At 25.7% G+C, this 15,875-nt stretch overlaps 1 protein-coding gene across 8 annotated transcripts in view; it reads right to left on the bottom strand.

The window, feature by feature from the left end:
• Window positions 1–15,875, bottom strand: part of LOC122509294 (Down syndrome cell adhesion molecule-like protein Dscam2) — a 332,361-nt gene that overhangs the window by 142,401 nt on the left and 174,085 nt on the right. For all 8 annotated transcript variants that reach the window (XM_043623242.1, XM_043623243.1, XM_043623239.1 and 5 more), the window contains one exon: window positions 8,295–8,538. In XM_043623242.1, coding sequence (XP_043479177.1) covers window positions 8,295–8,538 — 244 coding nt within the window. The remainder of the gene's footprint in view (window positions 1–8,294; window positions 8,539–15,875) is intronic.

The raw sequence follows: 15,875 nt of genomic DNA, 5'->3' as shown, positions 1-15,875 counted from the left end.
GATATGAAAAATATTTTCCTCCTCAACCTGACATAATCTGCACATGGTATCCAGAAACCCTTTATTACCCGCCTTCCCCACATTTCCACACCTTAGTCGAGCCCATTGTTCTTTTATTTCCCCTTTAATTTTTTTATCTTCCCAATACTTTTCCCTACCTGGTGCCTTTTTTAAGATTTTGTATTCCTTGCAGTATTTTGAATCCCTGATTCTACCCCAATCGTTTTGAATTTCCTGATCTAGTGTAATTCGTACTCCGTTCATCAATTTATTTTTAACTTTATCATCTTGTCCTCCTTCCCATAGCCATTTTAATGTTTCTCCATCTCCAACATCCTGGCAAATTTTCTGCAATGATTTTCCCAAATTTGAAGGGTTTGCATTAATTATCCCCCTTAACTCCTCTCTTAGACAAATTTTTGGCCATCTTTCCTCTCCCATTTTGACAATTGTCATTAGATAATTAATTGCTCTCTTTCTTGCCTCGATTTCAATTCTATGTCTGCCTGCTTCCATCCTCCATATGTAGTCTGGAGTTGTGACATTAATACCCATTGCCATCTTGACGAATCTTCCTTGTAATTTTTCTATTTCTTCCCTCCTTTTCCACCCCCAAATCTCTACCCCGTACAATCCTCCTGCCTTCACTAAAGTATCCATTAAATACAATCGCTTCCCTAAATTATTAATTCTAGCCCTTTTTAGTATTCCCCATGCTGAGTTTGTTGCCATTCTTGCTTTTCCCGCCAATTTTTGGACATGTTTTGAGTACGAATTCTTTGTGGAAAACCAAAATCCTAAATATTTATATTCGTTAACAACTTCAAGTGCTTTACCCTCTATTTCCCATTTATCCGCTTGCCGTCTTCTACCCCCATTTCTGAACACTATTACTTTAGACTTATCTGCATTTACCTCCAGTCTGTTTTTACTTACATATTTTTCGAGTTTTTTCAGCATTTCCTTCAGTCCCTCCGCCCAGTCTGCTACTAAAGCCAAGTCGTCAGCAAATTTTAGCACGAATATTTTCTTTTTCCCTATGACCGTTCCCCCTATATTTTCTTTTTCCCATATTTCGTCCATATCTTGAATGAATATATTAAAAAGTAGTGGACTAAGTGGACACCCTTGTCTGACCCCTCTAATTGTAACAAAATGCTCTGTTAACCCCTCTCCAGTAATGACCTCATTAAGTGTTTTGCTATAAATTGCTTCAATCATTTTGAACATTCTTCCTCTTATACCCAATTTCCATATTTTGTTCAATAATATACCCCGGTCCACTGTGTCGAAGGCTTTCCTCAAATCTATAAAGGCTACATGTAATTTTCCCTCTTTACTTTTCAGCTTATTGTTAATTAACGAATTTAAAACCCAGATGTGATCACGCGTGGCTCTTTTCCTTCTAAATCCTCCTTGACTTTCCTCGAATTTCCTTTCTTTTCCATCCAAGTTCTTAACCTCTCATCCAAAACAGCAGCTAGAATTTTATACCCCACATCCAGCAATGATACACCTCTGTAATTTCCCGTTACATGCTCTTCTCCCTCTTTGTGAATAGGGAATATTCTTGCTTTTTCCCAGCCAGGTCCCAGCACCCCATCTTTCCACATTCCATTTAATACTCTATGGACCTCTTTGGCCCAAACTTCCGGTAATCCTTTAATAAAATCAATAGAAACTCCATCTTCTCCTGCTGCTTTTCCCTTTTTTAGCCTATTAACGACCTTACCTAGCTCTTCGAATTCGATGTCCTCATTTAGCTTGATGTCCCATTCATCCTCCTCTGCATCAAACCCCTCGATGTTTTCTGAAGGTAATTCTGAAGTTGAAGTTTGAATATCTTCTTCTTCTTCTTGCTCACCCTGAAAATTCTCCTTTTCCCCTTCCATTGGTGTATTTTCTGAATTCTGATCTTTCCCACCTAGGAGTTTCATAAAATGTTTTTTCCAATCCTCTTTTTTGATGCCCATACCTTTACATTTTCTCCTCGGCCTGAAACCATTCAATGATTGCCAAAACTCACTCATATTTTTACTTTTGATTACCCTTTCCCATTTTTCCTCTTTTTCTTGCTGTTTCTTATTTCTTCGCCATTCCCTTAACCTTTTCCTACTTTCTTTAAACTCTTCCCTTTCTTTAACCCCCTTCTTTTTCAAGTAAGCTTTCAAGCATTTAAAAGCCTCTTTTTTCAGCTTCTGTTCCTCTTCATTCCTCTTTCTACCCTGATTTCTCCCTCCCCTCTTTATTTTTCTAATCATTCCTACCTGCTCTGCAGCTAATTTAATTGCTCGATTAACTTCATTCCATGCATTTGACCATTCCCCTTCATTAACTATTACTTTTTGTTCCCACAACTTCTCTAATGCCTCTCTGTACTCTTGCGTCTTTTTGTTGTCCCATACCAATCGATCTTCCTGATTCTCGCAATCTGTGTTTACCGTGTGTTTATCGTTACCCTTCATTATACCCTTCTGTCTTCGCTTACTTTTAACTTGCAATTTAAATGTCACTGGAAAATGATCTGACTCTATCCTTGGTAGTATTTTGATTTCTTTCACCTGAGAATCGCCAATTCCATCAGACTCAATTATTAAGTCAAGGACCGAACCTCCTTCCTCCCCTACACGCGTCAGTTTTCCTTGAGTGTCTCCGTTTATTCTTCCATTAAGAACCCTTAACCCCATTTCCTCACAAAACCTTAATAATTTAACTCCTTCACCGTTTACAGTTCTATCCTCTGATGTACGCACTCTATAATAATTTTTACTTGGAGCCTCTTCATCTATTTCGCTCCCCCCGAGTTCCTCTCCTATCCTGGAATTCAAATCCCCTAAGATTATCAATCCCTCCCCTTTGTCTTGAAAACTGTCTAATACTGGTCTCAAACTATCTACAACCTTGGACGTTCCGACATTATTGTAAACTGTGATCATGTTAACAGTATTTCCCCACTCACCAAATTCATGCGCTTTTATTACAATTCCATACTCCCATTCTTCCAAACTCACAGCTTTGCATGCATTCTTTTTTATTCCCACCAACTGACCCCCTTTTGCCCTCCCTTTATTGTTAGTTTTAACAGCACATTTCGTTTCCCATATATAATCTACATCTAAAATTTTTAAAAAGGATTCATTTTTCTCCTCGGTGATCCAGGTTTCTTGTAAAATGACGATGTCGAATTGTTTTAAAAAGTCCCAAGTCTCTAATATCTTCATACCTCCGGCGATGTTCCAGACCACTCCGTTAATTGAATCTGTTATTATTTGCGAAGCGCCTCCCCTCCTGGTTACGAAACCCCTCGATTACACCTTTTTCTTCATTCCAGGTGAATTCTCTGTCATTAATTGTCCACTTCATATACGAAAATTTGCTTACAGCTCCCACTTCACTCGCTAACATGACTTCCTCCTTAATTCGATTTTGTATCTCCTGTTCTCTCCAAGTCAAGTCGTCCTCTATTGTTATCTTCGTGTTTCGCAACTTATACTTATTCTCCATTAATCTTCGCTTTGTTATCCACGAATTAAGCGTGATCAGTGACCCTCCCGCTACATGCCTTAAATTTTTAATCTCAATATTTACACCTGTCAGGTCAAACAACACTGATCTTATTTGTTCTCCTAAATGTTTCCCTCTTGAGCGAAATCCTCTTACCATGATACAATTCTTTCTTGATTTCCTTTCCTTCATTTCCCACTCTAATTCACTACTACTAATCATTGATAAAACTTTTACACCCATTGCATCTTTATTTAGCACTTTCAAATCACTTACTTCTATATTCGTGTCCACTGTGTCATTATTATTATTATCATCCTCACATTCCTCTTTATCGTTTGAGATATTCCTTGAAGCAACAATTATTGGCTCACGATAATCCTGTGTCACATCAACTGTGTTCCTTAAAATCCCTTGTTCTTTAATTCGCGCAGACATCGTTGCTAACTCTTCTTTCAATGATTCTATTTCTTTCTGATATTCTTTCTCTCGCTCCCTAGCTTTAACTAATGCGGATTCCACTGCCTCATCTCTTATAACTCTATCCCTTAGCTCTGAAATTTGACCCTTGACCTCCCTGAACTCTCTTTCCACTTTTTTGTCCCACCACTCATTTAACATTTTTTCAAAAACTTCTCTTTGTAAATCTTTTAACACTTCGGCCCCACTTGTATTCCGACCTTCACTAGAAATAGATACATTCCCGTTTTTTCCCCTAGAGGTTTGCACTTGTAGATAATTTCGCAACAACGATTTACTTTTTATCTTACTGCTTGTCAGTTGATTTGACATTTGTTTAGAGGGCCTTCCACGTCCCCGCTTTTGCGGTGTTTTCCATTCAATAACCTTCTGGTTTTTCTGATTGTTTACTCTTTCGGCCATGTTTGTTTTCCTCACTCGTGGTTCACTACTGCTCGCTGAGGTGGCACTACTGTTTTCGTTCGGCAGCTCCATCTCCCCATCTTTCTCCGAATTTCCACCGGAAGCTTTGCCATTTTGCTCCTCTGGTTTCCTAACCTCTTCACCTTCCATTCCTATTTCTCTTGCCCCAAATAACACAAGAAAAAGGCTAAAGTTCGTAAAGATAACACTTTCACCTAAACACTAAATGTTTCCCTCTTCAAACAACTCCTTTTGAAACTTGTGCACTCACTAAATTGATAATTATTCCCGAAATAACGCTCACCGAAATGACACGCGTACGTTCAGTTCGCTATCCCAACCGGAAGTCCAATTATAAATAATATATAAATTATAATATATTATATTATATTATATTATATTATATTATATTATTATTATTATATTATTATTATTCCCAAAGGAATATTCGCCACTGATTCCAATACAAAAACCTTTAACTTTTTCAATTTCTGACAAAAATTTCTTTTTAAATAACTTAAATTTTGAACAAATAGCATAAAATAAATAAATTATTAAATGAATAATTTTACCTAAATATATCAAAATTAATTTAATTTTAAAAGAGTTGCGTTTACAATTTTCATAAATAAATTAATTTCAAACGGTTACATTTTGAAATTTTATAAAGTTCCAATGTTGAATGAATTTAATTAGAAATTTTAATGAACTTAGATTTTTGAAAAATTTTAATAATTTAAAATCTTCTAGAATTAGTTACAGAAAAATTATAGAATTATAGAAGAATTTTAGTTAAAAACACTAAAAAATTGGATTTTGAAGACGTTACAAATGATTGCAGAAATTCAATTATTTTATAATTAATTATTTATAATTATAAATAATTTTATAATTATAAATAAATTTTATAATTATAAGTAATAATTAAAATTATAATAATAATTAAAATTATAATAATTTTATAATTAATTATGTTCATAATTAACAAAAAAATCTTTACAAAATCCCAATTATTATCTTTATAAATAAAAAATTCTTCTTCCAAATTTAATTGTTTTCAAAAATTTTAATAAAATTTTTGGCAAAATTTTAATTATTTTCAAAAATTTTCCTCATTTTAATGATTTTTAATATCTACTATTTTAATAAAATATAACCCAAAAGAATTAAATTATTTAAAAACAATTTTAATAAAATTGTACGTAAACATTTAATTATTCTCATAAATAATAAAAATTTCACAGGAATTTAAATATTTACAAATTTTTTATAAGTTTTAACTGAATATTTCAATTATTTTCAGAAATAATAAATCTCATCGCAGAATTTCAATTATTTTTAATACAATTTTAATCAAATTTCTTTAAAAAATGTAACTATTCTAAAAAATTTTATTAAAATGCGTCAAAAGAATTCAATTATTTAAGAATTTGTTAATAAAATTCTTTATAAGAATTAAATTTATGAAACATTTAATTATTCAATAAATAATTTACGTCTATATTTAAATAATTAAATTATTGTAGAATTTTCTAATAAAAATTAATTTTAAAATGAATTTTAGTTTGAATTTCAGATAATAATAGAATATGAAAATAATTTTTAAAAAGTTACAGTAACAATATTCTTATAATATAAAATAACGATTTTGACACTCGATCCTCTTTAATTATTATAAAAAACATATCAAGAAATCGATCACTCCGAGTCCTCCATTCGGAGTAATCGTTATCTTTATGTTTTATAACAATATTTTTAAAGTTGATTACTTTCAAAAAGGTTTCAATTTCAAATTTTTCAAAATCTTAATTCCTATGGAAAAATAATAATAATTAAATATTTAAAATATTTAAAAAAGAAATTATTGTTTTTAAATAATTTTACAATGAAAGATATTCGTAAATAAATTTAACAGAAAATTTTTTCAATAAAATTTTTTCCTTTCTTTTCTAAAAATTCAAAAATTTTCAGTTTCATTTTCAGATAAATTTTCTAATCGACAAATCTAAGTTATAAACATTTTTTTCCTTTATTTTTAAAAAACTTTGAATTTTATTAAAACAATTGAATTTAGGAAATAGAATTGATGCAAATTATTCCCTTGTGATATAATAACATTAATTAACAGAAAAAAATATTAGTAAAAAAATATAATAAATATTCTATATTAATATTAAGTAGTAAAAGAATATTTTAATCAGAAATTCTTAGTCAAACTTTGAGTCTGACCTTTTTTCCATAAATTAATAGTTAATTAATTTCTTTAAAAAAGGGTTTACTTTTAAAAGGGTTTCTTAATTGGAAACTGTTTATAATTCATCCCTGAAGTAGAAAATATTTGTATCCTGAACAATTTTTGCAGTCGATTACCTAAAAAATTAGGGCTTTTTTTATTATAAAAGGGCTTTTCCCGAAACAAGGAGATATTTAAAAACTGTTTAGAATGGTTCTCCGATTCAGAAAAAATTTATATTTTGAAAAAATAGACTGATCTTGAGATTTTTTGTACGATTATTAGAGTCAATTATCAAAATTTTGACTTTTTTCAACACAGAACTTTTTTTATTAAAAAAATTTCGTAATTACAAAATAAATAGTAAAGATTATTATTAGGCAGGCATTGCGATTTTATAACTACAATGTAAGTAGTAAAATTCAATTTTAGTCCAACATTTTATTTATAATTTTATTTCAAGTAGTACAGGTCAGTTTTAGTAGTTCAAACGTATTTTAGTCAGACATAAAAATTGAGACAAAAAAAACGAATCAAAAGTGTTGCGAAGCAACATTTTGATTCATTTTTTAGTCTCAATTTTGATCTTAGAAAAACTGCTATTTAATTTTATTTCGGGATACAAAAATACTGTTTACTGCTTTTTATATAATTTTTGAATTTTTATATTATTTATAAGTACAATTGTCAAGATATAAAATAAAAAAAAAAAGAATTGACTAATAAAGTTAATTAGAGAAGAAAAAAAAATGAAAACTACGCCTTTTTCTCATGAACCGAGATGAAAAAAGTGAGCAAAGGAAGTATAAGAAAGACGTTATTCAAAAAGGTAATTCAGGAAGAGACCCTTAGGAGTCCTTTAATTTTTTCAGCATTATAACTGTTTCATAGGGAAAAAAAGTTCCCTTTCACAACCAATGCAATTAATAACTTCAAAAGGTTTCTTATATATCTTTTTTCAAATCTTAAAAGTATTTTATCAAAATTAGTTACATTAGCAAACCTCTTTTGCAGCTCCTGTATTACTAAACTGTAGAAAATAATTCAAAAAAAAAAAAAAATCTTTTCTTCACAAGCGAAGCGAAAATTCATCTAGATAATACACTCTTCTTATTACACTTTGATAAAATGTAATCACATTTGAACGAGAAATATCTTAAAAATACAATTTTTCTAGGTCTCCTGACAAAAGCCAGATTTTCACGACATCGTAAAAAGAAAGTTTCTTTCTTTTTTGTAGAGAAAAGAAAATTCTCTTCACGTTAAAACTAAATTTTTATATATAAAACTGTTGTCAAAACTGTCAAAGTTTTTTTTATAACTGAAATAGCAAACGAAAGAAATGGAAAAAGAAAAAATGAGAAAAAACGGAAAAAAAGGAAAAAAAACAGAAAAAGAGAAAAAACGAAAAAAGGGTAAAAACGAAAAAAGGGTATAAACGGAAAAAAGGTAAAAACTAAAAAAAGGTAGAGAAGAATGAAAGCGAAAACAGAAAAAAAGGAAAAAGAGAAAAAAAAGGAAAGAAAAGGAACTAACAGAAAAAAGGGGAAAAAGGAAAAGAGGACATTATAAAAAGAGGGAAAGAAAAGGCAAAAAAGGGAGAAAAAAATAGTAGAAGAGAAAAAATGAAAAGAAAACAAGGACAAAAATTCCAAACTGAAAAAAAAGAACTCACCAAGAAAGCAGATTTCCCAAGATCAACTGTTTGAATGGCAGGTTGAACGTGAACACTTAATGGTGCAGATACAGTTAATTTTACTTCCATTGTTTCACTGCCTTCTGAATTACTTGCAGTGCACATGTAGGAGCCACCGTCAGATTCTTGGACGTTTTGAATTATTAATGAGCCATCACGGACCAAAAAATGTCCAGACGATTCGTCAATTGGTTCATCCCTCTGATTTCGATTATAATACCACCTGAACAAATAATAATTCCAAAAAATTTCAATATATATTTCATTAACCATAAATTCAAACATACAGAAAACAGAAATATTATTTCAATTTAATACTTGTTTAAATATTTGAATATAAACAAATATAACTTTATTTACTCTGGTTTATTAACATTGCTTGTAATTTCACTATCTTTGGCTGAAATAATAATCAATTTATTACCTATTAATTAATTGAAGAATAATTAATTAAAAAATAATTAATTGAAGAATAATTAATTAATTAATCTTTAAATTACATTTTATCAAATTAATAAAAATTTTTAATTAATTTTACTTTTTTTATTTCATTTTCTTTTTTATTCTTTTCTATTTTTATTAATTTTATTTTTTAATTATAAGTGATTAAATAAACACAATATATTGAAAAACAATGTACCTACTGTCAATAATAAATAATAATAAAATTTTTTGTAAGTAAATAGATAGTTAAAGAATCAATTAGAATTCTTTAAAAATACGATTATATTTCAAAATAATTTTTGAAAGTAAACAAATAAAATTCATTAAAATATAAAATTTATTTCAATTATTAATCAATTAATCAATTAAAATTCTTCAAAAATACGATTATATTTCAAAATAATTTTTAAAAGTAAACAAATAAAATTCATTAAAATATAAAATTTATTTCAATTATTAATCAATTAATCAATTAAAATTCTTCAAAAATACGATTATATTTCAAAATAATTTTTAAAAGTAAACAAATAAAATTCATTAAAATATAAAATTTATTTCAATTATTAATCAATTAATCAATTAAAATTCTTCAAAAATACGATTATATTTCAAAATAATTTTTAAAAGTAAACAAATAAAATTCATTAAAATATAAAATTTATTTCAATTAATCAATTATTCAATTAAAATTCTTCAAAAATACGATTATATTTCAAAATAATTTTTAAAAGTAAACAAATAAAATCCATTAAAATATAAAATTTATTTCAATTAATCAATTAAAATTCTTCAAAAATACGATTATATTTTAAAATAATTTTTAAAAGTAAACAAATAAAATCCATTAAAATATAAAATTTATTTCAATGAAAGTTAGCAAAATTTTCAATTGTTTCAATTTTTTAAAATTGTTTTCGGAAATAAAAGTATTTTTAAAAAATTTTAATCACATTTTTTCAAGAAACAATTTTTCGGAATTTCTGAATTAAATTTTTCTAAACTTTAATACTTTTTGTTAAACAAAAATTTAAAAACTTATACTTATTTATTCTTCCACAGAAAAAATTTTTAAAAATTTCAATGAAAAGCCTCATGGAATTTAATTATTTCTAAAAATTGCAACTGTAATTCTTCCAAAATTCAATTACTTTTTTTGAGATTTGAAAAAAAAAAATTATTGAAAAACTTTTAGAATTTTTGAAGAATAATAAGTTAATTAATAATTTTTTTAAATGAAAATTTAAATATTTTTATACTTTTGCTTCCCTTAAATTTTCAAGGAATTTAATTTAAAAACCTTTTAAAATTTAATTAATTCCTAAAATTCCTGTTAAAATAACGCTTTAAATATTCAATTACTTTTTAAAATTTTAATTTAATTATGTTTTAAATCAATTCCTATCAGAATTCAACTACGAGAATTGAATTATTTAAATAGAATAATTTTTGTAAATTTATAAAATAATGTATTTTCAAAAATTCAATTGTATTTATAGATAATTTGAAAAGATGAAAAAATAAAATTCTTTAAAATATAAAATTTTACGAAATTTCAAATTGTTTCAATTTTTTAAAATTATTTTCGGTAATTCAAGTATATCTTCATAAATTTTAATTATTATTTGTCAAAAATCTAATTTTTTTCAGAACTTTCAAATTAAATCTTTCAAATTTCAATCATTTTTGTAAAATAAATATTTGAATACTTATTGTTATTTAAATACAAATATAAATAATTCATAGAATAATTAATTATTTAAAAAAATAATTTGAAACTGTACCCCTTTATTGAGCTTTTGAAATTGGGGTCATATTTTCTCTCTCCACTTATTTTATTATTTAAAAATTAATTGTCAAACTTTTGACATAACAACTCTAACTATAATAACAAATAAAATTGGAATCGAACAACACTAACTTCATGTGAGGATATATTATGTCGATTATTATAATATACAATTATTATATTAATTAATTCATTTAGTGATAAATATTTTTATTTATTATTATTATTATTATTATTATTATTATTATTATTATTATTATTATTATTATTATTATTATTATTATTATTATTATTATTATTATTATTATTATTATTATTATTATTATTATTATTATTATTATTATTATTATTATTATTATTATTATTATTATTATTATTATTATTATTATTATTATTGAAAAAGTTGCTATAGTTGAAATAATATTTTCATTTAAAAGAACTGTATTTTTTTGCGAAAGACAAGAATAAAAATAAAATTGTCACATTCTAAAAGGCTATTAAAAACTTTACATGTTTCGAATGTGTTTCCTTAATTTTTATACAATAAAAAAAGATACAAAGAATATGCATTTTACTGAAATTAGTATACATAAAATTCTCTACTACTAAAGGTGTTAAGAGTAAAATATTCTCTATAAAATTTTTCCATCAAAATGTGAGGACATTTCTTTTTCCTATTTTTTTTTAATTTTATTTTTCTCATGTTGTTGTGTAAAAACGAGATATGGTAGAATGGCATTAATTGCTAAGACTGCAAAGAATTTCACTCAAAATAATGCAGGAAAAGCTCGTGGTAAAGGAAAATGTAGCGAGCCTCGAGTGCTTCGTCAAACATAACGTGACCCAGCTGGAAAACTGGAAGCTTAGCGACTACTTTTGCTTACTTAAAAGAAGAAATATTATCGTTGATGATAGTTTTTATTAATTCACTGTCAGCAAAAATAAGAGAGAAACTGTATTAGTGTTTTTAATTCTGAAATCTGAATTAATAAAACTTCTAAAACTGTAATTTCGAATCAACAATGCGGAATTAAAAACAAAAAAAATACATTCAGTTTTTATGACAGAAGAAGAATTTCTGTTTCTTTAAAAAAGATGCAAACATTTTTGTTGATTTTATCAGGAAATACGTTTGTACAGGAAAAAAATTAACTAGATATAAATTAATATTAAAAAAATGGTTATTTATTCTTCACTATTAAATGTTAATTAAATAAAATCTAAAAGTATTGAATAGTAAATAATAAATAATAACTTTTTCACTAATTAATAACAAAACATGTGCATAAAGAAATAAATAGGATTTAAAAATCTAATAAGAAGGCAAAATCCACCCTTATATTGTATTAAATAATATTACGTAACATTTTTCTACTCTAAATGAAACACGTGGCAAAAAATGTATCGAAATAAATTATTAAATAAAATCCTTGAATATTTTTGTTTACACGTGTTCGCTATTTGAAATTATAAAATGCAAATTAAAACAAAAAAGAAAGAAAAAAAAATGAAAATATAATCTATATAAAAGCAAGAAGGAATATTTGAATAGATTGTAAAACCTGAGGGCGTAACAGATGGTCGATTTCTCATATAAGCTGATTGAGCTTTCACTAAGTTTTCCAGCAGCTTGAAAATCTCGTTCTTTTTTTCAACTCACTTTTTTATTTTATTATTATTATTATTATTATTATTATTATTATTATTATAAAAAAATTATGTACAGAAAACTCAAAGTTTTTACGCAGTTGTTTTTCTTATTACTATGTTATACCCATTATAATACACTTTATCATCATCATTCTTTATCAGAAATATTTTTATTAGCAAAAAAGTTTAGATAGAAATTTTATTTTTAAAATTTGCTGTAAATTATTATTTATAATTAGAAAAAATGTCTGCACACAAATTATCAGTAGTAAAAGAATATTTTAATTCTACATAATGAATTTAAATTTTAAACTACTTTAAGTAGAAAAATATGGATTTAGTCAGACGAATAGAATATTTTTGTAAATTCTTGTTTTAGTAGTAAAGGAGTCTTGTTTGTGACTTTTTTATATCGAAAATGTATTTTCTACTATTAGAAAACAAGTAGTAAAGATCAATTTTAGTCAGACATAATTCTTGAAATTAGAGTAAAATAGAGTAAAAAGTAACAGAAAATTTTATTTTTTAATTTTCTTATAAGTAGCAAAGGGTAGTTTTAGTAGTGAAAAACTAATTCAGTCAGACATAATGTTTGACAATTTAATTAATTAAATATTAATTAAACATTTTAAAATATAAACTAGCAACAATTTGTGCGGCTAAATTCTTACTACCTTTTTAAAATAAAATTAGCAATATTAAAAATAATAGAATTTAAAAATATTCTAATTTAAATTCTTGTTCAAAACACTAAAAAAATTCAATTTTTGAGAAATAATTGCAGAAATAATAAAAAACAATAAAAAATATAATTGCAGAAATTTAATTATTTTCAAAAGAAAAATATTAATTCTTCTTATAAAATTCAACTATGTTAAAAAATTTGAAAAAAATTCTCGTTAAGATCCCAATTATCTTTATAAATAACAAAACTTATCTCTAAAGTTCAATTATTTTCATAAATGTCAAAAAAATTCTTGTCCTAATTTCAATTACTTTCAAAAATTTTTCTAATTTCAATGATTTTCAATATCTACTATTTTAATAAAATTTTCCAAAAAGAATTCAATTATTTGAAATTTTTTTTAAATAAAATTCTATGCAAACATTTAATTATTTTCATAAATAATAAAAATTTCACAAGAATTCAATTATTTTCAAAAATTTTTCTAATTTCAATAATTTTCAATATCTACTATTATAATAAAATTTCCCAAAAATAATTTAATTATTTAAAAAAAATTTTAATAAAATTGTACGCAATCATTTAATTATTTTCATAAATAATAAAAATTTCACAAGAATTCAATTATTTTCAGAAATTTTTCTAATTTCAATAATTTTCAATATCTACTATTTTAATCACATTTCCCAAAAATAATTCAACACTTTTAAAAAAATTTTAATAAAATTGTATGCAAACATTTGATTATTTTCATAAATAATGAAAATTTTACAAGAATTCAATTATTTTCAAAAAAATTAAAATTCTTCTTATAGAATTCAATTATGTTTAAAAATTTGAAAAAAAAAATTATCGTAAAGATCCCAATTATCTTTATAAATAACAAAATTCTTCTATAAAGTTCAATTATTTTCATAAATATCAAAAAAATTCTAGTCCTAATTTCAATTATTTTCAAAAATATTTCTAATTTCAATGATTTTCAATATATCTACTATTTTAATCAAATTTCCCAAAAAGAATTCAATTATTTTTTTAAATTTTATGCAAACATTTAATTATTTTCTGAAATAATAAATTGTTTTTAAAGAATTCAATTATGTTCATAAAAAATAATTTAAAATTCTAGAAAATAATAATTGAATTAAAATGATGGAAATAATTTTGATGAAGTTACAGTAACAATATTCTTACAATATAAAATAATTATTTTATCACTCGGCCATCTTTAATTATTATAAGTTGTTTAATTTAAAAAAAGGTTTGAATTTAAAATTTTTGAATATCTTAATTTCTGTGGAAAATCATGTTCCAAAAAAAAGAATAAAAATAGGAATTGTGCAAATATTTTTCTTCTTTTACTAAAACAAAATATTAATTTTGTTAAAAAAAATTGTGATTCCTAAATAAAAATAATGCAAAATAAATAAATTCTCTATTTCTCAATCACAATTGTTTAACAATTTTCTAATTTTGTTTAGAAGTAAAGAACAAAAATCTGCATAATTTTAATTTGACAAAACACAATATTTAATAGAATTTTAGTCTTTTAATGAAAAGAAGTGGCAAAAAATTCTGATAATTTCTATATTTCAGTACAATTTTTAATTCATTATAAAATAAAAATAATTATAACATAATAATATAATATACAATTCATCTAAAAATAACAAAAAGAAAAGTATAAACAAGACAACTTTAGAGTGTAAGGGACAGAGAAAGTGAATGAATAAAAAAACATTCAAATTATTATAGTTAAATAATGATTGTTTTACATAACTTATTATTTATGATTTTACTTTTTTGATTTGAATTAGCTAAATTTACTAAAAAAAAAAAAAAATAATAAACAGAATTTTTCTGTACTAAATTAGCAGTAAAAATGAATTAAATCCATAGCAAAAAAACAGCTCAATCAAATTAATAAAATTTGTTATTTCTTATTCAAGTATTGAGATTGTAAACGTAACTTTCGTTCAAGAACAACAATTTATAGTAGAGGAAAAAAATTGACTCATAAAAATTTAGGTAAATATTAATGGTATTATCGACTGCAGGAGAAGAAGAAAAAAGAAGAAAAATAAGAGGAAGAAGAAGGAAAAAGAGAAAAAAGAAGAAAAAGAAGAAGAAGAAGAAGAAGAAGAAGAAGAAGAAGAAGAAGGAAACAGAAAGAAAGTTCCGTATTCATTAAAAATTTCCACTTAATGCATTTCATTAAACTTTTTTTTCTCCTTTCTTAACAAATCGCGTATATTTATACCTTTTAGGAAGTGATTCGGAAACTTATAAGAATACTTGTTTTTCCACCAATATATATATAGATAGAAAATTCTTGACTCAACGAGTAACTCTCCTTAATCACATCAACAGCATTTCCTTCATTCGACGAACGTCCTATAAATCTTTCCTTCTTTCTCCTTCATCTCACCCACCCCCTCCTTTTACTCTTTCACACACAAACACAATGAAAAAAAGAAACTTCATTTCCCCAAACTACAAGTCCCTAACTTTTCGAAAAATCAGAAACCTCGTTTCCCGCAATTCATTAAACCTTCCCATCCACATTCTTCCCTTATTTCTCTTCCACAAATTCTCCCATTGCTCTCAAAATCCGCACAAGAAGAAAACTTTTCTAGAAAATAATTCTAGACGAAATGAGTGGTCAAGATTATTATTAAAACGAACTAGAAATATGTCGCTAGTTTAAAATTAAAACGTAAATAATTTTCGACCAAAAACGAAATGCAACTCAATTTGTCGTTTAGGGAGATGTTGAAAGGAGATGAAAATGGAGAGAGAGAGAGAGAGAGAGTTTGTTATAGAAAGGATAGAAGGAGGGGGGAAGTGGAAAAGGAAGATAGCAGAGAGATGTACGCGGAAGAGTATACATATACATATAGAGGGCTGTATAGGTAGAGCAAACAAACCGACCGCTGATTACAGAGACTGCTTCTGACAGCCCATCAAATATTCCGCGTTTACGTGTACGTCGACG

This window comes from Leptopilina heterotoma, unplaced genomic scaffold (genome assembly GCF_015476425.1).
Source record: "Leptopilina heterotoma isolate Lh14 unplaced genomic scaffold, ASM1547642v1 Lhet_60, whole genome shotgun sequence".
Classification (NCBI taxonomy): Eukaryota; Metazoa; Arthropoda; class Insecta; order Hymenoptera; family Figitidae; genus Leptopilina; species Leptopilina heterotoma.
The sequence above is the reverse complement of the archived record's forward strand: the minus strand, read 5'-3'. Positions and strand labels throughout refer to the sequence as shown.